Source organism: Liolophura sinensis, chromosome 7 (assembly GCF_032854445.1).
Source record: "Liolophura sinensis isolate JHLJ2023 chromosome 7, CUHK_Ljap_v2, whole genome shotgun sequence".
In the NCBI taxonomy this organism is placed as follows: domain Eukaryota; kingdom Metazoa; phylum Mollusca; class Polyplacophora; order Chitonida; family Chitonidae; genus Liolophura; species Liolophura sinensis.
In genome coordinates this window covers 30335631-30361470 of record NC_088301.1, presented here as the reverse complement: position 1 = coordinate 30361470, position 25840 = coordinate 30335631, and the positions used below count along the sequence as shown (strand labels likewise).

The following is a 25840-nucleotide window of genomic DNA, read 5'->3' as shown; positions in this document are numbered from 1 at the left end:
GTATTTTCGTAACGGCAGGACGATAATAAATAAGTTATTATCAAAAGTAATAAATTTCCGGCTACTTTTTGGGATATCCTTGTCTGGACAAGGACACATGACTAGCTCCTTAATATCTGGCATTACTCTCGTCTCCAGCTTGATCGAGTTGCAGGGGCCGATGCTAGCTCTACGCAGGACGGGCGTATCTATACTGCGCCTATAAACGACTTGGCTAGTTTGTTCTGCTATTCCTCATCTTGCAAGCATGGTTGCACCATACAATAGATACATTACTATGCTACATGCGCTTGGCCTACAGCGTTGTAGCTTTGAAAGATGAGGCTCCTGATTGGGTATGTCGTTAATACTTACTACAAGTATACATAATCAGGAAACACAGAAAGATTGTTAAACTGAGTTTATTTTGAGAAACACCATAAAAATAGGTTGTGAAGTGAAGGGTTCAGTTCTTGATCAGTGATTATGTGATGCAGCACAAAGAGAATTTTGTAACTGCCTCCATGACAAGTCAACAAGATGAAGCTTGACTTTTTTTTTCTTTTTTTGTACAGTCTATGTAAATAATTTAATTCATTTATGTGGCACTGTTTTCGTTCTGTTTTGCAATGCTATAAAAACAGAACCACTACGTGGTATTTTCACATGTGTAAATTTTTACACCTTAAATAGCACCATAATGCAAATACTGCAGAAGGCACAGTATTAAATCATGCGCATTGCACCTTCATTTTTTATTAAGCAGCACACATCAGACATGGCATCACAGTTGCCAAACCCAAGCTTGCCCAGACCAGAGCCGGTCATTACACTCAGAGAGGAACCTAAAACCGCCTACTTGTAGAAGTGTTTAATACACACATTACATGGTTTGAGACCGAGACTCACTATAAAGGTTTCAGATACTTTGAAATATAAACAAACAGGTTGTTTTTAGTCCAAGTCTAATACTTGGAATGCATGAGGTTTCATGAGGAGAAACCACAAAATGCAAGACCAACACTAATATTTTTGTAATATACTGTAATACTTAAAAAGAATGTAGTGGAGGTCTGGACAGAGTGGCAGGAGATGGTTTTGTTAACGGTCTACATAATCCCCACCTGCTTTGCTCTATCGTCACACTTTGTAGAGAAACCTAACATCATTCACCCTACCTAAAACCATTGCAGGAGTTTATACATAGGTGTGTCGAATTCTGTGCTCAACCTGCTATGCCTTATCTTACTAACCAAAACAAAGCCGATGATCTCCCATCTTCTGTACCTGTATTACCACCTGGGTTTACGTAAATCAATCAATCACCAGTAATGGCGAGGCAGCATGTTGTTTAATCCTGTGAGGTGGCGCTAGTTTGAAGCAGGACCTGGAGCAATTGTTACATCAAAACAGGATTTTAGCACAGCGTCCACAATGTTACAATGTGGTTTCTATTGTAAGGTCATTCTATCTTCATTCTGACACCATAATAATGTGCTAGGAAACAAACGTTTGACGTCAATACAATGGCGTCAAGATCCTACTGCCTGGCATCCCCATTAAAGTCCAGATGTTTGTAACAACACAGTTTTGGATATCAACAATGAATTATGTCTTTAGCCAAAATCATAAGGCAGAATGTAGCAGTCGCACATCCATGGTGGATACCAGTGTCCAGACAGACTGATTATGTCAGGCTGAATCACACGTCCAGGGTAGCTGAAATTCTGTCATGCCACTGCACCGTTTACTCTTTGTAATCCATGAAAAACTTGAGTCTCTTGCCATGCTCTGGTGCCAGCTTTATTTCACTGTAAACGTAAAAGTCTACTATCATTATACCTATTAAACCAAGAATGAATGAATGATTATGGCTTAACACCAGTTCTGCAATATAATGTTGAGGTTGAATCAAGAAACCTAAAAATATAATGATGTATAGCGATTAGCTTGTCCGTATCTTTTTATCAGTGATCATTTTAAGCACTAATCTCCTCCTATATTTCTCAACGCATTGGTTTTAATCTTCACAGATGTTTGTGTGGCTACAAGTTGAGCGACATGTAAAATTTGCGTTGGGATACAGCAATTACTTCCAGAGTTATGGCCCTTGGCATTTTGTTTGGGTGGATTTCTAATGTATGGAGAGCTAATCTTGTAGTTTTAAACAAATTTTGACCAAACTTCACATCTAGATTAGCATTTGTATTTTAGTATACATAATGGCCAAATGCATCTTTTGTACATAACTTTTGTGTGCCTGAATAAATGGCATAGACAATATTCTGCATGCATACTTTATGCTGTAGTAAGGGGAAATAATCAGCCACAGAGTGGTATTTGTGACTGCATCAGGGTTCATTAAACAGTACATGGATCTGTTTTTTTAAAAAAAATGTCTTCTTCCCATTGATTTTGTGGTTAATGCATAATGTTCCAAACTTATACGTCTATGAGCAGCTAGCAGGGCTGAATTCATCATCGAAATGCTGGATGCACTGCCCCACGAAACTTCTAAATTAGTAGTAAAGGAGAAAAGAAGTAAGTTTTTCACGCATGTGTGTTTGTTTGCTAGGCATGTGTATGGGTATGCAAATCCTGCAAGTCCTAAAACAGCAGTGCCTTCAACCTATATGAATAACAATACCAGTGATTTCAATAGTATAACATAACAATAACATATTAGGTCACATATCATCATAGGCGGCACTATAATTCCAGTAGGTGGAGGGCACAACTGTTTTACAAGTTACAAGATTGACTTCCCTTTAATGGTATACACAATCTACTGGTGCACACTGTAGTTTCACTAATAATCTTATCTTATCTTATCCTAATCTTTTCAAAAGCCATCATCACAACAGCTGCAAACATTTGTCCACACAGGTGACAGGTAAATGCTAGTCAAGTACATATATAACCATGTAACTGCAGAGTTATCTGCCCATCCAGAACTTTTGATCTTACCATTTACAATTTACACAGTCTGGGCAGTGATACCTTTTGGGTCTGTTTTGCAATCATAGTTCATTATACACCGCTCCCATGTCATTACGATAAATCCTCCCTAAGAACCAAGACATCAAATACAGACCTATTTTAACAACAGACTGGCATACTTATCTCTCAGAATATTACCTTAAATGACTTCCAAAAGTGTTGATAATTCTATATAAGCTCATCTTGAGGGATGTCCTCAGGGAGTGCCTCAGTCCAATGTCACTGGGCGCACACGAGTTCTGCGCACGTCTTCCAACCACAGGCGCCAGCTTAAAGTGCTTTTCTACATTCTATTGAGAAAAGTTAGAGTTATTAGTTAGTAAGCTTCCTGAAGGTTACAGACATGTATAGTGTCATCAAAGGTGCAGTGATCTGTATTGAAAGATTAAATCTGAAGTAGCTTTCCACTCTAATACATTACAATTCTGTACACGAAAGAATTTTGGTTTGTCTTAAAGGGAAAGAAAACATGAAAGTGATTCCCAAATCAGACGCTAGAGTCTAACAACTTATGATCCTTAATATTTTTTACTGACTTTTCTTTCAGGAGAAAAGAGAATTTGAGTATATGGTATGCCGTGAATTTGGGACAACCTCTTGGTATATATCATCTCTGCATAATGATATTCTAAATAAAGATATGCTGCATGTCTAATAAATTTATTTGAAAGTAAATTTGTTGTTTATATCTGAACACATGCATCTAATATGAATTATGATAATATTTATCAATATATTAAAAATATAAACATGATCAAAATCCAGTTTGAACATACAAGCTAGCTGAAAATACCAAATTCTAGCACAAATATACTTATTAAACATGTGTTACATCCTCATTTATAACATTATTATGCAAAAACAATACATACCAATAGGTGGTCCCAAATACCCTCCATACAAAATAATTTTCAACTTTCTTTTTCTCTTTCAAAGAAAATGGACAAAAATATCAAAGACCTTATTTGCAACAAACTTTTTGCACTCTTTCATGCGAACTTAACTTAATTTTTAGGATGAAATACCAGTCCATGTACCTTTATAGGTATCTGACAAACCGTAACACATACTCTCAGCATGTCTTGAAATGAATATTTGAAATTTTTAGAAAAGTAATGTTGATTTATTTATTTATTTAATTGATTGGTGTTTTACGCTGTACTCAAGAATATTTCACTTATACGACGACAGCCAACATTATGGTGGGTGGAAACCCACGACGATCCGCAGGTTGCTGACAGACTTCCCATGTATGGCCTGACAGGAAGCATTGGTGAGAGGCTCGCAAAGTAATGTTGAAGTTTAACATGATATATACAGGGCCTTCATTACCTATCTGAGTAAAAGGCTACCTTGGAAAAGTAGCCAATGAAGTAAAACTTTTTCAGACAGAAAAATGTGATCAAGATATTTACCTACCTTAATGCATTCTAATACACAAGAAATTAAGCCATGAAGTTTGTGCTTTACATTAATTTACATGTACCCTGTGTGTCCCAAGAATGAAACATCCTTCTCTTTTTACGTGGTTTCACAGGTATTATTCTGCTTTACATGTGTACAAGACCCCAGCTCTATACATGCAGTACTTTTTGAAAAACCACCCTAATATGTACCTTAACACTGATTCCATAACACAACAGGCTGTCATAAATTTTGTAATTTACAGTACTTAATATGCCTGTAGGGCATATTCAAGATACCTCTCCTGATATTTATCTAAACTTTTCACTGTTAAGAGAGTGGACTATTCTTACTTCTTGTAAGTTAAGCAGAGAGAGAACTATTCTTACTTCTTGTAAGTTAAGCAGAGAGTGGACTATTCATACTTCTTGTAAGTTGAGCAGAGAGTGGACTATTCTTACTTCTTGTAAGTTGAGCAGAGAGTGGACTATTCATACCTTGTAAGTTGAGCAGAGAGTGGACTATTCTTACTTCTTGTAAGTTAAGCAGAGAGTGGACTATTCATACCTTGTAAGTTGAGCAGAGAGTGGACTATTCATACCTTGTAAGTTGAGCAGGGAGTGAACTATTCTTACTTCTTGTAAGTTAAGCAGAGAGAGAACTATTCTTACTTCTTGTAAGTTAAGCAGAGAGTGGACTATTCATACTTCTTGTAAGTTGAGCAGAGAGTGGACTATTCTTACTTCTTGTAAGTTAAGCAGAGAGTGGACTATTCATACTTCTTGTAAGTTGAGCAGAGAGTGGACTATTCTTACTTCTTGTAAGTTGAGCAGAGAGTGGACTATTCATACTTCTTGTAAGTTGAGCAGAGAGTGGACTATTCATACCTTGTAAGTTGAGCAGAGAGTGGACTATTCTTACTTCTTGTAAGTTGAGCAGAGAGTGGACTATTCTTACTTCTTGTAAGTTAAGCAGAGAGTGGACTATTCATACTTCTTGTATGTTCAGCAGAGAGTGAACTATTCTTACTTCTTGTAAGTTGAGCACAGAGTGAACTATTCTTACTTCTTGTAAGTTGAGCACAGAGTGAACTATTCTTACTTCTTGTAAGTTGAGCAGAGAGTGGACAATTCTTACCTCTTGTAAGTTGAGCAGAGAGCGAAGAATGTCTGGAAGGGACTTCTGGACGACACCATACAAATCTTCTGAGTACGAATTGGCTACAATAGCTGCCAGTGCTAAACACAGGATAAAACACTTGTTTGTAGTATTATACACGTAGTTTGTAAGGTTTCCCTGATAAGACTAAACTTGGACTTGGGATGATGAAACCAGACATAGGAAACAATCATGCCTCAGCTGAGACATGAAAAACTGCCAATCTGATGTGAGCAGGACCTTCTTGCTATAAAACACTAGCCAATCTGATGTGAGCAGGACCTTCTTGCTATAAAACACTAGCCAATCCGATGTGAGCAGCACCTCTTTGCTGTAAAACGCTAGCCAATCTGATGTGAGCAGGACCTTCTTTCTATAAAACACTAGCCAATCCTATGTGAGCAGCACCTCTTTGCTGTAAAACGCTCACCAATCCGAAATGAGCAGGATCTGACGTGATAACCATGAATGACATGTTATACTGTCAAGAATGTGGAGGTTGCCACGAGTAACTCCACTTACAGCAAAACTATCAAGACTGATTCTCCGTGTTTATGTCACGCCCAACATCTTTTCTGGTAGATTTTTTTATTTTTTTGATTGGTGTTTTACGCCGTACTCAAGAATATTTCACTTATACGACGGCGGCCAGCATTATGGTGGGTGGAAACCGGGCAGAGCCCGGGGGAAAACCCACGACCATCCGCAGGTTGCTGGCAGACCTTCTCACGTACGGCCAAAGAGGAAGCCAGCATGAGCTGGACTTGAACTCACATCGACCGCATTGGTGAGAGACTCCTGGGTCATTACGCTGCGCTAGCGCTTTAACCGACTGAGCCACGGAGGCCCCCTTTTCTGGTAGAACAATCCCAGTGTTATCTTATTTATAATGCTCTCTTACAGTAGTATCACATTATCAGAAACACAAAACAAGCTTCACCCTATAAAGCTACTGAACTGGGAAAAAGCCTCAAGCATCATCTTACAAGCATATCGCTGAAGCCAGAAACTCTGGCATAAATCAAACAGCTGTGTGTGAAATATGAGGTTGGCTATTTTCAGGGTCTTGCATGTGCTTTTATGTAACCAGTGAAACAATGCAGTAAACTGGTAGGTTGTTGTAGTACTTACCCTGTATGGCCCAGATCTGGGTTTGAGCTGTGGAGAAGAGCCTGTGTGCAGAAGCCTCGGGCAAATCACCTAACATGTACTTCAACACTGGCTTCTTTTTAAGAGTATCAAACAACTGAAATATACCAAGCCAAGTTAAAGACTATAGTCAGCCATCTAAATTTTTGCCCAAAAAAGTAAAAGTCATGGGCGAAATTTTACGTCATTTTAGCATACATGATATATTCATACAGAGCAAATGATGACAAGCCATCAGAAGATGGTGTAAACCTGAAACTTCACATCCATCAATTGAAAACTTTTCTTTGTCAAAACTTTCATCTGCCACCTCTTAAGGACTATGACAATTAGGTGACGTGAATGGCCACTTATACGATGACAGACAGCATAATGGCTGGAGAAAACTGGGAAGAACCTGGGGGAAACCCATGACCATCCACAGGTCCATCCACAGGATGCCCATGCTGAAAAATAGCACTTCAAAAATTTGAATGACAGATTACAGAGTTGCTTATCCATAGCTAAAATAACACAAATTCATGTTGCCTTAATCAAATGTGACAGCAGCGACATTTTGGTATTATTAATGTAATGAAAACTTGAGCGACAGACAGTGACGCTGGTAAAGCCACGTGTATGGCATTAACAGAAGCTGGAGGTCTATTCCCACCCAATTGCCCTTTTGCATGCTTAATATTCACGAATCTTTCTTGAGTATGCAAAGGATCTGATTGCAATCATTGTCAGGGAAAACTACTGATCTACAGTTTGATCTCCTGAGATGAGTGAAAATACTGGCTCAAGTGAAACTCAAACTCAAGGCTTAGGGTGTATAGCCAACTCACGGCTTAGGGTGTATATTCAACTCACGGCTTAGGGTGTATATAGCCAACTCACGGCTTAGGGTGTATATTCAACTCACGGCTTAGGGTGTATATAGCCAACTCACGGCTTAGAGTGTATAGCCAACTCACGGCTTAGGGTGTATATAGCCAACTCACGGCTTAGGGTGTATGGCCAACTCACGGCTTAGGGTGTATATAGCCAACTCACGGCTTAGGGTGTATATAGCCAACTCACGGCTTAGGGTGTATATAGCCAACTCACGGCTTAGGGTGTATATAGCCAACTCACGGCTCAGGGCGTATAGCCAACTCACGGCTCAGGGTGTATAGCCCTTCTGCCTAGATTATTAAGTTGCCAGAGTGGTGGTCGTGTGTTCGAGTTTCACTTGATTCTGTATTTTTGCTGGAATCTATTTATCAGTGTAGGAAAACAAATCTACTCACAAATCTAGAAACAGAAATCCGTATATTGAAATGGAGTGACAAACTATAATACGTGAAATACAACCAATATGGCTTTTGTCAGTTTTATTGTAAGCGCAAAAAATAACTTTGATGTCGAAAATTTAGCAAGCCTTGCATTAAAAAGCTTTCACATTCTTAAAGTCAGCACGATTCAGTGTTTTCAGGCATACTTACCTTTTTCAGCGGATCTTCTTGGGGGGGATTCTGTTGCTGTTTAATGGAAGAAGTATCTGAAACAAAACAGATCACTTAGGAATACAAATTTTATTTAATATGACGAATTGGAATTTCACAAGTCTCACAAGATCACACAGGTTACCCGAGACAAGATGAGGCTCTGACAAACCATTGCGGTTTAAGGGTGCGATTTTAGCAAATTCGCTATATTGAATATACAGTGCAGCCAGATCCTAACCATCAATCCTACGTCCACTGTGGCCGGAGGATATGCTGACATGTTTGTCAGGAATACTTGACTTTATTGTGTGTCAGCCTGTGTGCTTATATACACTTACAACACCTCTACTGAAAACCAAGATGTAATGAATCATATCAGTATATCACACAAGGGCTACAATTTACAAAATTCGAACCGCCGACACGGATAAAGGTAAACATGTTAATATTTTCCCCTTTACTCTCGAGTCGCTAAGTATATCCCCAATTTCACAATTATCCATCCTATCGTTTATTAATTTTTATAAGCACAAAAACGTGTTTATTGTAAGACAAGCGCAATCATGTGTAGCCTTATTATACACCTGAAGACACGGGATGTAGACCCCAGTCCTATATATATATATATATATGTATATATATACATACATCCTAAATTTTGAATAAAATCAAGCTATAAAATGCATTACATATTTTGAGAATATTCCCCTAGCTATCCAGGTATAAATTATGAAAATACACCAAGAAATACACCAGAAAGTGAAAATCAAAACTGAAGATTTTTGTCGATACATCAAACTCCAGAAAAAAAAAAAAGAATGTCGCAAACTGACACGCTGATCACAGTGCCACTATGGATGGACTGTTAGCAGACCGTGGGCCAATCCTATGCCTATGGTGGGCAGAGGGTGACGGCATGTCTGACCAGGGTCGGCTTAAAGGGGGCGTATGATACATGGATCTTTCAGCCACAATGGGCGTTGGATAGATTAGAATCTGGCTGTACTGTACATCTTGCATAGTCCGATATCTTGGTTCAACGGTCCCATTACCAACTGCCATCTTTTAGCCACATCATTTTGCAAGAACCGCATGTTACCGGTTGCCTAAATCTGTGTGAACGGGCAAGACTCCTGAAATGCCAATTCTGCTTTGTGCTTATTAATTTCATTAATGCTGGCATACATGACGTCCATGACATCATCCAAATTCTGCTTTTAAATGTTCATAATGCTGTAATAAACAACACATTATTACAATTATTCAAATGCCGTTGAATCTTTCAGTATCGTGAGAAACTTTCATTTTTCAGTATTTACTGTAATTCTTCAACCTTCAGCATATTTGCAAGGTGTTTAACAAAGCATATTCTGAAGGCATTACTGTGTTTAAACTGATAAAATTATACTTTTTGCAAGCCCTGAAACTGACCAATCCAATCAATGTCATTTTCTATCCAATATCAAATTAAAAATGTGCATAAATTGCACTGAAAGTTGCTCACTCTTTTGCGAAAAGGTAAATTGCATGTTTTATGATTACCAGTACTGGGTGGTCATGCTCAATCTCCAAGGAGTTTTCTCCTCGAATTCCCATTCATCATAAAATGACGATCATAAAACAACCAAGGTGCGCCTCTTAAGAAGTAAACCTTTATGCACTAAATTCTTTATGATGAAAACTGAAGAAAACAAAAACTGCCGGTGGAAGGAGCATAGACTGACTGTTCAGTGAAGCGTGAGCTGGTTTATTTCATGCCTGAACTGTTTATTTCATGCCTGAACTGTCCATATAATTCCCTGACCACTGCTCATGCACTCCCGCGGGGCCCAGTCAGTAAGAGCCAAGATCAATGCAATGAATCATGGGATACACTTTCCAAGTTTATGGGCGAAACTTAAGGTCATTAACCATACTCCAAACTCTGACCTGTGACAGAGGGCCCAGATCCTCTAAAGGTTAGACTGCTGACCCCAAGAGCTCCTGAAACAAGAGACACACAGAGATATTAGACAAGACTGACAAGACTGGGTGGGTAGGACATCTGACATGAAGGTAATTCTTTACATCCTGATTTGGAGGATAACTGACCAATCACACAGCACAAATACTTTTCATGAGGGTGATAATAAATTTTATGATCATAGCCCAGTTGTTCAAAAGTGTTTTACCTAGTATATGTATTAAGTTAAATTTTATATTTAAAATTTAGCCAAACTTATCTATCAATGCATTTATCCGAAGTCAAAGTATGTAAAAGCTGCAGATTTGGTTCATATTAAATAGATGGTCACTTTTGGGATGAGTAGAAACTGAAGACTTGGCCTTAAGTTTAATCATGTATTAAACATTAAAACAGTTTACAACTACTGGGCCTTGGGCCATAAGTTGTTAGTATGTCTAATATACCCTTGGAAGAGTTATCTCCACTTGAGTTGTTCAGAGGAGGAGCAGCAAAGGCCTTCCAGTTATTTTCCTCCAGGCTTTTGGTGAGGCTGTCAATCTCTAGGATACAGGCTCGGTACACACTGTTCCAGTTGTGAGGGTGACCCCCTGGTGAAGAAATCAACACACGTCTTCAATCACTAACTCACTGACAGTTCAAACCTCACTACACTTATTAACACTGAAGTATGAATCAGAGCTAGAAGTATTTGCTCCTATAGCAGAGCTGTGCAATGGTTTGTTATCCCACACAAGTTGTGTAAAAATCATAATTATTTATTTTTGCGATTTTGCACAGCCAAGACATCACAGTCACACAAATCCCGCACACTGAGACTATCGTGCGTGACACTATGATATCCGTTTTATTCATCAGGCACGAGATATTGCAATAACCCAAGGATGCATTTGTTTCCGCTTACGTCACCCGAACCCTGTTTTGCCTTTTAACCATACTTGCATGGGGTACAAATGATGCGACAGTGTTTTCGGCCGCCTCATAACAATATTCCTTTCAGAAGCTAAGTGGAGTTGAGTTACCAAGCATGTCAGAAAAAAAAAAAAAATGTCTGACCATTTAGGGTCTGTTTTCAACCCTTTTCCTGAATAACTCACATTATATTATTTGTTGTACTTTCTTTTGACAGACAAAAAAAAACTTTTTTCAGTCAGTTCAGTTAGTTGGTTGTCTAAAATGATTTACTCATTTGATTGGTGTGGATTGGCCATACTCAAAAATATTTCACTTATACGCCAACGGCCAGCATTATGGTGGAAGAAACAGGGCAAGGCCTGGGGGAAACCCACGATCATCCGCAGGTTGCTGTCAGACCTTCCCATGTACAGATCGCATACGCGCTGCACTAAATAAAGCCTTAAAGGACTGCTACTTAGTCCCAAGAGAAACCAGGCAGAAATATTATCTTGATGTGAAGGATTATCTACTGAACATAGCTAATACCAAGGTCCAAAAAGATTTACGATTAAGAACATTTTTTTAACTCTTACATATGAAGATTCCTCAGAAACAAAATCCTCGGCAGTTTCCGTAAAATTTTCCTGCTATGATCTGATAACATTCTATGTGTGATGATGCATCAGGTAGATGTGACATCAAGTAAGGTAGTTATACTGGAATGTCATACACATTTAAAGTAGGTCGGCATTAGAGGCTATACGTTAGCCATGGGTGACATCAAGTGCTCTTGCCTTATGTCACACCAGGCAAAATTGGAAATGACAGAAAACAGGTGAGTCTGTATTATCCTCTGAAAGTAACAGCAGTTTTAATACAATTTAAGGCAATTTAGGAAAGCAATTCTTAATGTTTATCATTTACCCTGCTTCTCAGACATTCAGGTCTTGACACTGAAGTACATGTAGCTATATAAAGAACGTCATACAAACCTGGCTGGCTTAGAGTAAAGAGTTGTCTCCTCCTGTTGGGGGTGTGCTTTGTCAGCAGATGTAAATCCAGAAATCCTAAATACTGTTAATAAAGAATAAATACCAACTGGTATAGAATGAATACTAAACACATACTTTCACTGGAATGTGAGTACTGCATGGCATATGAAAACATCTCACTGTATATGCTCTGAAAAGTGATGCACAAGTTAGATTTCTTTCACATTTTACCAGCAACAAGGCCCAGTTTCACAAAGATGCTGTACATGGTCAAGGTTGATTTATTTATTTTATTTATTTGATTGGTGTTTTTATGCTGTACTCAAGAATATTTCCCTTATACGACGGCAGCCAACGTTATGGTGGGAGGAAAGGGCGGCAGAGCCCGGGGGAAACCCATGACCATCCGCAGGTTGCTGGAAGACCTTCTCACGTACGGCCGGAGAGGAAGCCAGCATGAGCTGGACTTGAACTCACAGCGACCACATTGGTGAGAGACTCCTGGATCATTACGCTTCGCTAGCGCGCTAACCACCTGAGCCACGGAGGCCCCCTTGTCAAGAATGAAGAATTACAGTATACTGACACAGAATGGTCATGAAAGAGTAAAAGATCCTACAAGACATGTCATACCAGACAAGAAACTGAATGATATCATCATGAGCAATGCTGACAGTCTTGGCCATGTGTTTTGCATACCTTTACTAGTGGAAACTGGGAACACCCCAAGGCATTGTGCAGACATTTGTTCTTGTACTCTTCATACATAGTCTCTACTGGAAATACAAATGGCTGGAAATAAAAGTGTAAAATGCATGTCTATCAAACTGAGTACAATCTAGATAAATATATAGCTAAATTTGAACAATTTGATCATAGAAAATTGTTTCTTGTAAGTATACAAAAAAGGAGAGGAATCTCAATACAACTGTACATCATTTGGATACCTATGTAAATACAGCCACAGCCTTGGTGATGTCATTACAGCACAAATACAGCTAGCCTTCCTCTTTTCTTCAAATCAAATATGCGGGAAGGTCTGCAGCAACCTGCAGATGGTCATGGGTTTCTCCCGGGCTCTGCCCAGTTTCCTCCCACCATAATGCTGGCTGCCGAATGTTTATAAGTGAAACATTCTTGAGTACGGCATAAAACACCAATCAAATAAATAAATAAATAACTCATATCAAAAATGTTTAAGTGAATGTTCCTGGATCTGAATGGTTTTTCAAAATATACATAACTACAGACACCAGACATTTAAACTCTGGCTTAATTACATCTATGCCCAGGGCTAGCATTTATCAAGCAACTTAAGGTCTTAGTCAAAAAATGCAACTGCTTAAAAAGCCACTCAGAACAGCAATGAACTCAAATAGCAGACAGTACTTTGTAGCAAAGAATCAGTGTATAAAGTTTAAACTTTCTAGAGCACAATATCTTAATTGCAACTGTGTTTGAATTGTTTACTTAAGTCTAAAGATGTTTGATAAATCTGGGCCCAGAAGACTCACGTACCTCTTCCAGTAAAAAAAAAACAAAAACAAAACCCCCCCCCCCACAAAAAACATGTACCTGGTTCTAGTGTACCTTACCTCAGTATTGTAGACTTTGAATAGGAAGGTGGCATAGGATAAGAGGGCATGGACCAATGTGCCACTCAATGTCACCTGCCATAACAACCCCAAGTCCATCATACCAAATATGGTGTTGAGGGCGGGCTCCGGTCTACAACAGACAAATCATGCTACTTCAACTGATGCTTGTGAAATGTAATCTTTTTTTAATTCAAGCAGAAATTCTCAGTTTAAATACAATTAAGCACACGTACACAACCATTCTGGAAGTATAAATGTCTTTAATCGGGTAGGAGCTGTCAGGACTAAAAAAGTAAAGAGAAAAGCCTGAATCTAGAGCTTAATTTGTAATTTGTCACGCTGAATCCATGAACTTCAGTCAAGTTCCCATTCAAAGTAGCGTTATGAAAAACTGGCAAACACTGTTTGTACGAATATTTTGGGAATTTGATTCCAGTTGAGAAATGATCCCTGCTGAAGGTCATTTCACTGTTGACAGATCTGGCTGCCCACATTTACATATAAAGAATTGGCTCCGCCCAGTTTCCTCTTACCATAGTGCAGGACAGTGCCATATAAGTGAAATATTCTTGAGTACGGCGTAAAACACCGATCAAATAAATAAATAAATAAATCATCAACTGGATATATCTGATATGCAATATACCTTGCCTCCAAATACAGATTTCTTAAAAACCAGTGTCTTGGAATATGGCCTGCAAATAAAGGAAGCAGAACAATCATTTATTTATTTAAAAATTCAAAACTATCATAAGAACGAACATCATTATCTTAGGACAAGTTTTCTTTGTGTCAATACAGGTTTTTAAAGACGTGGAAATCTGTGACTTACAGTATCAATGTAGTGCTGTATTTATTTATTTGATTGGTGTTTTACGCTGTACTCAAGAATATTTCACTTATACGACGGCAGCCAGCATTATGGTGGGAGGAAATCGGGCAGAGCCCGGGGGAAACCCACGACCATCCGCAGGTTGCTGCAGACCATCCCACGTACGGCCGGAGAGGAAATGTGATGCTGTATTAAGGGAGACAGCTATAAGGGGAGTATCACACTAGGAAGAAATATTCACAGCAAACCTGTACTGTCATATTACTTAGAATCTCATTCCAAGCCAAGTCCATTTAATCAGCAAAATACCCTGTAAGGATTATGCACAATATAGATGTGCACAGTATAGGTGTACACAATATAGATGTAATGTATATATATGTACATATATCAGATCTGAATCACAGTTTTGCCACGATATGGCTGAAGCCACAATCATTCATTCATTCACAGGGATCAAATTTGCGGAAAAGATTTCTTACTATGATGTCGTCATGACCTTGGTAGCTTTGTTATCTGCTGAGAGATAAGCTCTGCACAATGTTTTCATACTGTTTACCTCTACTGCTTTATGACCCAAATGACCTTGAAAAAATGGTCATGGTTGTTGAAAGTTAATATAAATCTCAAGGGGTACTCTTCTAAGTACAAGGGCTTTGGGTTGTACAAAATAATGGTGCTGTTTATCCATGGATTCATACATCCAAATTTCACAAACAAAAATTCAGAGCTTTCTTGAGATGGTAAATCAAGTTACATGAACTTTCTTTTACCATTTGAGTTGCTCAAATGCACTAGAGAATTTTTTTTGTGTCTGCTTTACCTAAAGATGATGCCGTTTTTTCACAGCATGGTCAGAGTGAAATAACCAGAACAAGGCAGTCAGAGAACACCGGTAGCTCACCTGATTGAGCAGTTTGTAAAACAGCATAATGTTCAAGTCAACCAAAATAAAGTAGAATGATTGACACTGTCATACACAGATATTATTCTCCAATTAAATGATGCTCAGATCTTGAAATTAAATCAATTACTTCATACAGGTGAGCTAACAATAAGTGACATGTACACCAGACAAAACTACCTGACACTTTTATCATACTAGAGCTTCAAAAATGAAGCAATACTTATTACAAATATTGTTGATAATATCCTGATAGATAGATGAATTAATTTAATATAAATGATCAAAGAGAAGCTGTGTTAAATGACCCACAAGACAATTTTCAACATGAACAGTAATTGCTGTGATTTTAAAATAAATATTATGTTTTGACCCCTTTTTCTCACAGGTGAAAATAGAAAACAGTGTGTTATACTCTTTGGAGATTCAGTTTTTAGTCCCCACTGTCCTTATTTCTGTGACAGAATTTTTCATTGAAAATATTTTGTTTTCAGTGCAAAAATCAAGCTTTAAATTCAATTTTATGAACCAAACTGGTTCGTAAAATAGATGTGAATGACTGCCTGCTATGGGCATGCTATTTAACCAATGTGAAATCTAGTACCTATCTCCTACATGTACATGAATTGAACATCATTAACGGGTTTTAGCACCATGGTGACAACATGTTTAAATAATAAGGCTGTTAAAATGTTATAAGCAGCAGTTTTCAACGTAAGAACACGACAATAAATTACAGCCAACAGCATCACATATACATAGGTGTATGTTGCATTCTTTACACCCAAAATTCCGTTTAAAATAGTAAAAAATAGTTCAGTTTTCCACTGTAGGTGCAGTGAGTTTGTCTTACCCAGTAGGAAGTACAGCAAATAAAACAACACGTTGACAAATTTGAGGTTGAATAACAAGGACTTCTCCATCATAGGCCAAAGGTTGCTCTTCACTTGAAAAAACTTGGCCTGCTGAGAAGAGTAAGAAAACATTTGACAGATGAGCATTTGCTTTGCTAAGAAGGCATCAGACCAGAAACAATAGAGTAGAGGTTATCTAGAGTTATTGTTCTTGAAAGAGAGGAAAGTCTAGGTAGCAATAGGTTTTGAGACTTAAGCTTTTATTTATCACACTTATTTATGCTTAACTGACAGCATAAACCACCCAGTCTCAGCATCCTAAGAATTGACAGCATAAACCACCTAATCACAGCATCCTAAGAACTGACAGTATAAACCACCCAGTCACAGCACCGCAACAAGACAGCATAAGCCACCCAGTCACAGCATCCTAAGAATTGACAGTATAAGCCACCCAGTCACAGCATTCTAAGAACTGACAATATAAACCACCCAGTCACAGCACCGCAACAAGACAGCATAAACCACCCAGTCACAGCATCCTAAGAACTGACAATATAAACCACCCAGTCACAGCACCGCAACAAGACAGCATAAACCACCCAGTCACAGCATCCTAAGAATTGACAGCATAAACCACCCAGTCACAGCACCGCAACAAGACAGCATAAACCACCCAGTCACAGCACCGCAACAAGACAGCATAAACCACCTAGTCACAGCATCCTGACAATGGACAGCATAAACCACTCAGTCACAGTATAATAATACAGGATACCACAAACCACCCACAATATCCTAATACACGTGTGACATTTGACTGACCAGTTACAAAATTATCTGAAAATGAGTGGGGGTTAAGCGGCCCAACTAGTCCCACCTGAACTTGCTTATGCTTTTGTCAATTTCTTTCACTCGAGAGGATTCTGTCCACTATATGATGGAAACATGGTGGAAAATAGCCCGCAAAGTGAAAGGTCTCCGTAACAACGATGCTGATTGGTTGAATCACGTTCCCCAACCAATCAGCGTCGATGTTTCAATGGCATTTTGCTCAGCTGGCATCATCTAAAATCTGGAATCTCAAAAAACACGGAAACAGACTTTCGCGGGTGCGAATTGATAGAGAGAGAAAAAAGGTTTTCTTGTTGTTTTGTCTCCAAGGCTAAAATTTGCGGAATTCTGTAAATTCGCGAAAAAATCACATCCCTGAGTATAGGACACCAAATACCACCCAGCCACAGCATTATGACAACAGACAGCATTTAAACCACTTAGCATTAACATTACAATTTCGATTCACTGAGAAAACATGGACTTTAGAGCGGTAGTTAATGACCAAGCATCAGGCGTATGTACTGTAACTTGTTAGGCATTGACTAAGGAAGCATAAATTAAATGTTGCTTTAATAATTTGACGCAAACTTCAGCGATCCAATATTCTCATTATATTTATAAGTTCGAGAGACAAGTCTTAACTTGGGTGTTTCTGTCGAAAAAGTAGTCCATCCACATGGACTTCAAAATTCTGACATCGCCACTGCCCAAGGAGCATGGCGTGGATTTCAAACTCCTATTCACTTATGGCAATCTAACTCACTTAAGGCTTAATTCTATGCTGTCTAGAGGAACTTCAGCCTTCTCAATTCAACGCAAAAAGACATAAGTTTAGGTAACTTTGGGTGTGATCAGTACAGAGTTCATTGAGATTGGTCCCATGGAGATGGAGTTCGCAGATGTGCAACGATTTGATACAGAGGCGGTGATGATTTTTAAAATAGTTCACTAATGGTCAATCTAGATGAACTATTGAAAAAGTTATCACTAAAGGCGATGTTTGCTAAATGTCGCGGCCCCGCCATGTGACTACGAACTGCCGCTTTTCCCAAATTACACACATCCATACTTCACTGACAAACTGTACAGTTTGCAACATAACAGTTTTTGGGATCTTTCTGTAACTGTTTTCGATATAAAGGGTTGGAAAGCCATCAGTCTTGAAACTTGGATTTTCCCACTTTCTGCCATGCAATGTTCAGTTTGGCTGCTACGGGAACGCCCAAAAGCGAAAATTGTGACACTTCTCCACCTCATTCTAAGAGCACAACCTTGTCACTATATTATCTCTCTTGCCAGAATTTACTGGTGATTTTCATTCTATGCACGGGGTACTAAAATCAAGGTAAAAACGTGCACTAAAATCAAGGTAAAAACGTCTACCACAAAGAAGACAGATGTCGTAAAAGCTAACCTAGTCCAAAACGAACATGTAACCCACAATAATTTCACATAACAGACCATCGTCGTTAAATTTTATTTGCTCTCCTGATTTTCAAGGTCACAGGCAATGAAGACTTTCATTTTCCAGAAAATCCAGGACATGAACTGACCATTGGTGATCTCTAGGAATTTCCAATCTTTCAAGGCCATGTAAGACCCCTCAGTAGGGCACCACAAACCACTCAGCCACAGCATCCTGAAAATGAAATGGATGAACCATCCATCACTAGTATAATAGACTAGTCAACATGAAAGGTATAGTTATTGTTCAAACCTGTAATAATGGGAACTGTACGAAGTTTTCCTGCTGGAGCCGAAAGAGTAGATGAAACATGAAACCAACAAGTAGGCCATGACAAACCACAAAGACATGCTTTTCATTAAAGCAATTCTTCTCGCTGAAAGAAAAAACAAAACAAAAACAAACCAGTAAAAAAGTCAATATACAACTAGATTAATTGTACGTTTTCAAACAAGCATGTATTTATTTTCTTGGGTGTTTTGCGCTGTAGTAACAGAATATTTCACTCATATTAAGGCAGCCAACATTACAGTGGGATGAAAACCATGACCATTGACGGCAGACGTTTCCATGTGCTACGAGAGAGAAAGCCAGCATGAGCTAGATTTGAACTCACAGCGACAGGACTGGTGAGCATCAGTTACCCGGTCAATGCACTGAGGTCTCTAGAGCTCTAATTTGCTGCTGAACCAATTGCTCTCTACGCCACAGTGTTGATAGCACCTGGATAGCACAGGGCAAAAGTGAGCTAACTACTAATTCTAGTACTTTCACCATGATCCCCATGATTAGGTTGATTCAAAACTGTTTAATTTAACCAAAAAAAAAGGACATATCTAGACAAAATTTGAAGGTGAGAACAATACTGTGCAGGAAGAAATTTTATAAAATGCAAACTATCGAGTTTGTAAATGAAATAAATTTGTGTGACAACTTAATTTTTTATTGGAAGATGATCATATTTTTGTTGAATTTTTTTTGTTAGTTTTGATACAACTTGATTAGTTTGGGTGTCCTAATGTTTTCTGGAACTAAAATGGATCTAGATGTGGCCTTGAAAACGTGACACACACAACTTCTATTTCATGACATTTCGTCAGGTATCTGACAAACTCCCTCACTCCCTGAGCGAAAGCCTGAGGTGGAGTTGAATATGCGTCTTAGTTGGCCAAGGGTCTAGCGATCTCAAGACTTCAGGCAGCAGACACGCTAGCAAGAAGCTAGGCACACAGCCCTATTGGTAGGCACACAGCCCTATTGGTAGGCACACAACCCTATTGGCGAAGAACAGCACTGCTGGTGATCACTTACCTTTCTTCTGAGCATTTCTCAGAGAGCTTGCCATAGGTGTCGCCTATAAGTCCAGTACAAGACCAGGCTATCATGCCACTGGCCAGTGAAAACACAGCTCCATGGAGAATGCTTGGTACCTTTACCAGTCTCCCCAGGGCAGCCAGGCGGGTCAGGGGGACGTCTGCAACCACTGGGTGAGGGGAGAGAAAGACATAATGAAATAATTTTAACATCAGTTGTTCTCATAATGGAATTCTAACTCTACTCTGATAGTGCCATGCAGATGACTAGGATTTGCCACAAATATCATCCATGTCAACATACCTAAGGCACGTAATACATGTAGCTCTTGACTGACATGTTCCAATCAGTTGCATATTACATATATGTCAGTCCAATATGAAACAAAATGGAATTCACATTCATCTTCAGGGTAGTTCCAGTACATATGTGCCATTGGTAGTACCTTCACCCCCACCTTCCCAAAAAAAGAGCCTTTCTCTGAAGGTTTTGATGGAATTTCTTTTTTCCTACAATGTTATTTTTTTTTAAATATAAAATTCATAACTTTTTGATCAGCCAGAATAAAACAGGTAATTTCCCTATTGGCTTGATAGGGTTCTGTTACCTTTAACAAAGACTTATTTAGGATGACCTTATAAGCAGATGTAATACTGTAAAATACAAATTTATAGTGGACAAAACAAGTCATTTAATGTTCACTGCATTTCATGGCCACAACAAACACATTTTTAAGATTCGATGCAGTTTGAGGAATATGATACTACCTGTAAAGTGGGTGGAGTTATACACAGACACACCCCCTAAAATGATCATCACAGTCACCATGGTACCCCAGAATGATAAACTCGTCAAATTAAAAACGACGTCTGAAAATTTGAATTAAAACATGACATTACATCTAGAACGTCAACAAATCAAAGATTATTAGTATCACCCCCCCTCCCCCCACATCAGCTTTTGATAATCATAATATGTGTATACTCCCAGTTTCCTGCCACCATAGTGCTAGCCACCATCGTATGAGAGAAATATTCTTGAGAACGTCGTAAAAAAAGAACCAAATAAATAAACATGTGAATGGATTGAATCTACAGAATGCAAAGTGCTGATTGACCAAAAAATCTACACCAATCACCAGTCTCTTGCATGTTCAAACTGTGACACGAGCAATGTTGATTGCTTATTGTCAACCATGCTCCTTACAGTGCACGTGCCACTCTCTATATTCACTTTACATGACTGCCACCACTAGCAGATTTTGTACAGAAATCTTGAACAATGTCGAGGCCACAGTGATGAGCAAACAAGTGACGTCAGACAACACAAATGCTCTGTTTCAAACTTTATTTCTGGTAATACTTGACACAAATGTATCCTCTTTATCTGAAGTATGTACATGATTCTAACACTTGAAACAAGTTTTCCTGACAAATGCTGATTATAGTTCACATTATATTAGTGGTGAGGCTAAGGCTCGGGTCGCTCAGGCTCCAAAGACCAAGCTTGTCTATTAGTGGCAGTGATGTAAGATGAGATGTCACCAAGATCCCACAAATAGACAAAGTGAGGGAATTGACAAATTCCATGTCCAAGGCCAGATTTAAGGCTCCCATACCTTGTCTGTTCTAGCGATGGAAAGGCAAACACTATCACATCATCGTTTATTAATTGTATGACATTACCTTTTCCTAATCTGAGCTAGAATAATGTTGATTGTATAAAGTGAAGATCAAAACCTACAGCAGTCTTCGCAAAAAATACCTGATATCCACTGGATTGGGTGAAGAGGTACAAAACAGGCCATCAGCAAGTACACCGTAAAAAATGCAGGCACACTCAGTACAGTCCACACCACACTGGCTCCTATCCTCCAGTGATATACCTGCAAACATGATCAATGTAAGTTTTTACTCTTTACATAAAGGTTAAACATCATGATTTCCTTCAACTTTCCTTTCTTCAATGCACTCCATCCTTCAAACTGACCACCAATTACAACTAGAACAATCAGTCTTGATTTTCAGCCTGTCAACCTCTTTTTTACGTCTCGTTTTGGTTGATCCTGTCATGAGCGAGCAGTAAGTCCTTCTTGTATCAGCTATGTTTACATATGAAGTCTACCAAGCGCTGTGCGCATGCTCCATTTCCACTGAATTGACAGCGCCTCATTTACATATTCTGGCAGAATTTTCAGTTTTTCCGTTATTTTTAAACATTCACTTAATGTACAATGCTGGGGGTAGGATTAATGAAAAGCTTCTTTCACTTCATGAGAAAAAATACCTGATACTTTTTGTCATTCTGAAATAATGCAAAAATACCCAATATTTGGGAGACCATGTCACTTTAACATTGTTCTTAAATTGAACTTCACTAAATCTATGTGATGATTTATTATTTGTATTTCACCTGAAGCTCCATATGATGTACTTTCAGGAGCACATTAAGGCCCTAGAATCATACTTTTTACGTGAATGCTTAATTTTTTCTGATAAAATATTAATCAAACTCATAAGTGGCCACTCGTAGGTGGCTGAATCAAATAAAATATGATTGTCCATATACATACCCACTTTCATGATTATTACGTATTTGACCTGACAATTGCCTGTAAATGATCATCAGTTTAATGAAGTCAGTGACTGCTGACAGATCAGTTGTTTTGGATAAGTTTTAGGAAGTATATAGGATTAAAATAACCACGGTCTATCTCTAATCAGGGGTCTACCTCATGAGTATGTTTTAATACAAGGCCATTCATATATTGAAACAGGGGCCTCCGTGGCTCAGTCGGTTAGCGCGCTAGCGCAGCATAATGACCCAGAAGCCTCTCACCAATGTGGTCGCTGTGAGTTCAAGTCCAGCTCATGCTGGCTTCCTCTCCGGCCGTAAGTGGGAAGGTCTGCCAGCAACCTGCGGATGGTCGTGGGTTTCCCCCGGGCTCTGCCCTGTTTCCTCCCACCATAATGCTGGCCGCCATCGTATAAGTGAAATATTCTTGAGTACGGCGTAAAACACCAATCAAATAAATAAATAAATATATTGAAACATCCGAGTCCTGCATGGTATATATTCTTATACCTGATTTGATTTAGAGTAAATTCATAGCATTATAACTGTGAGTATGGAACTGGATGATCAGCGCTTCAAAGTACTGTTTATATTATATGTGCTTTGTGCAATATTCTTTACTACGGTGTGAAACACCAATCAAATAAGTAAATAAATAGTATATGTGCTTTGAGATCATATCTAAACTCGGAAGATTATTTCTCCCAGATTCCTTCCTTTTCTGTATACTATCATCGGTTTAGACGAAAACAATTTCCACGTAGATTCATCTGATCGGAGTATATGTCAAGTATATACATTTCATGAGGATATGCGATATGTAAGATTTCACACCCGGATGATCTGTTGTCATGAAACGAGTCAGTCTCGCTTTATCAATAGCCACAGTGCTGTTGCATGTTGGTTCATGCTTTAGAAGTGACGGGTGTTTATTATGTATTATGTATGCAAATCATATGGTTTTTGAAATGCAGCTGAGCTCTGGCATTATAAACATGGCCTGGGGACTACGGTATTTTCATTGCTGTCCTTTATCATAATTCAAGGACAGAATAACATTTATAATGCAGGAAAGTTTGGTTACCACAAATGCAGACATTGTTGAGATCAGTTCAACTGAATTCAATGCACAGCAATTAAGCTAAGAGGTAGGGATGGATTGTCAAAATTTTATTTATTTGACGGGTGTTTTATGCCATAATTTATTCAACTTACATGACAGCCACCAGGATTATGGCGAGAGGAAATTTGTCAGAGCCAGGGGGAAAGCAACACGCAACCTTAGAATGCTGGTAGATCTTCCCATGTACGACCATAGAGGAAGTCAGCATGAGTTCCTAGCCATCCCATTGGTGAGAAGCTCTTGGGTCACTGTTCTGGATTAGCATGTTAACCAATAAGCCACAGAAGCCCTCTGGATCAAACCTTTGTCCTAGTTCATCAAGAGTGACTAGGACAAGGGTTGATGCCTTTGTTAGTCACTCACCCCTTCTCAAATGTTCATAGTGAAAAGCATATCAAAGAACTTGTGTCACTCTACCACATGACAAAAACCTCAGTTTAACAAATCCCCTACAGTCTAGTCATACCATAGTCCATCTAAATGGACTCAGTGTACTTTTTCAAATTTCTGACATTCATCTTAACATTGAGTCAATCAATTCCTCTCAAACAAATCACCGCACATTCCAGCTCGCTGGAACAGATCTCAATGAGGTCCACGCTCACGGCACCCAAATTTACCTGCACTAAAAAAAGTTCTTTTTTTTTTTATGCCTTTTTGGATTGAATTAAGAAGGTTGAAGCTGTTCTTGCAGATGGCAATTGAAATATAATAGTTTTCTAGAGGATTTCAATACCAAAACCCAGTTGCATTTCAAACCCAGAAGTAGCTCAGGTGACACTTCAAAATGGATGCCAACAGTGAGGCACCTGATAAAGCCAAAGTGACCACCATGCAGCGAGTTAATTAGTTTCATAGGTGAGGATAGCAAATTAAGAGGACAGTATTAGAGATTCTGCCATAAAATTACATATAAATGAGCAGAGGAGGTGAGTTAGATTGCCATAAGTGCAAAGAAGATGGGAGTTTGAAATTCGTGCCATGTTTTTTTGGAGGCGTTGATGGACTCAGAGTTACGATGAATGTCAGAATTTCAAAACAGCAAACTTGAGTCCATCTAAATGGACTACTCATAACAGTGACACACAGTTGTATGGGTGTCGCTTTTATTTAAAGAAATTGGGAGAAAAATATTTTTCTTATGACACATTCGAACTAGTTTCAAATTACAAATCTCAAGTCTGTGCCACTAGAATCAGATATATACGTTTGCAACGACAAGGAAAGGCGTGGCCTGTAACATTATAATGTTCAGTGACTCAGTGTAGGCACTGTTGTTGTTGTTTAAATGTTATCACATTAAACTATCTGCAGTACCTCTCTCCGAAACCATGTCTCCAGGCTCTCCATTGCTGGAAGCTTCGACAGCTTGGTGTGTGCCTTTCACGCAAATTCAACCATCTACATAAAACCTATACACCTAGTTAACAGTCCTTTCTACTAACGCTGTGTCAGTTTCATCTGTTCCATGTGTTTCCCGCGAAGTAGATCTCTATAACAGTGGCATTCAGAGACATTGCGCTTTAATCAGTAAAAATGAATCTGCGCGGAGAGGCGAGTATGACACCCATACTCTGCGCAGGGCGGTTATTTACTGAAGCAAAATTCTCAGTGTTAGCGTAAAGTTCCTGTTAACAATCAGATCGGACTACATCTACATATTAGATTAAACATTTGGCTGCTACTTCAGTTAAAACATTAAAGTATTATTACTGAATTATTAAATTTAATCAGTACCTGGGATAAAAAATTATTTATTTATTAATTTGATTGGTGTTTTACGCCGTACTCAAGAATATTTCACTTATACGACGGCGGCCAGCATTATGGTGGGAGGAAACCGGGCAGAGCCCTCTGGAAACCCACAGCCAGAGAGGAGGTCAGCATGAGCTGGACTTGAGCTCACAGCGACCACATTGGTGAGAGGCTCCTGGGTCATTATGCTGCGTTAGTGCGCTAACCAACAGAACCACGGAGGCCCCAGGGATACGATTAGTAGGCCTACTACATAAGACTGATCATGGAGGTATATATATACATGTACCTCCATGTTGTGATTTCTGACATGGTACAAAACTATAAAACAGAATAATATATTTATAAGACTAGGACACCACGTGCGATAAACTCATTCTCGGTACCGTATATTGTATTCCAGTCAGTACGAAGAACATGGAGGTAGAACGTAGTGCGGAATATATGTTGATGAAATTTGATGCACAGCATTGTTACGTAACTAACATTGTATTCTATACTTTGCAAGAAAAAAATAAACTTTCTTTGCCGTGTGATATACGTGTAAACGGAGACACTATATAATTGAAAGTT

At 38.8% G+C, this 25840-nt stretch overlaps 1 protein-coding gene across 1 annotated transcript; it reads right to left on the bottom strand.

Annotated features, from left to right (window-relative positions):
• Positions 1-385: 385 nt before the first annotated feature.
• LOC135471092 (nucleoporin NDC1-like) lies at positions 386-24979 on the bottom strand. The gene is made up of 17 exons (XM_064750141.1): positions 24830-24979; positions 21580-21700; positions 20583-20684; positions 19813-19984; positions 18754-18877; positions 16199-16310; positions 14256-14304; positions 13607-13739; positions 12711-12803; positions 12012-12093; positions 10569-10712; positions 10089-10142; positions 8157-8212; positions 6673-6787; positions 5521-5621; positions 3118-3269; positions 386-1790 (listed from the first exon to the last, which is right to left on the bottom strand). Exons 1-17 carry the CDS (start codon positions 24860-24862, stop codon positions 1727-1729), a joined length of 1707 nt encoding a protein of 568 aa, XP_064606211.1. The 5' UTR covers positions 24863-24979; the 3' UTR covers positions 386-1726.
• Between the last annotated feature and the right edge of the window lie 861 nt (positions 24980-25840).

Coding starts and splice junctions, on each gene's coding strand:
- LOC135471092 (XM_064750141.1), bottom strand. CDS start 24,862: ATGGAGAGCCTGGAGACATGGTTTCGGAGAGAG. Junction 16,311..18,753: donor TACAGTTCCCATTATTACAG/GTTTGAACAATA, acceptor TACTCTTCTCAG/CAGGCCAAGTTTTTTCAAGT. Junction 8,213..10,088: donor ATCTGGGCCCTCTGTCACAG/GTCAGAGTTTGG, acceptor GTTTTGTTTCAG/ATACTTCTTCCATTAAACAG.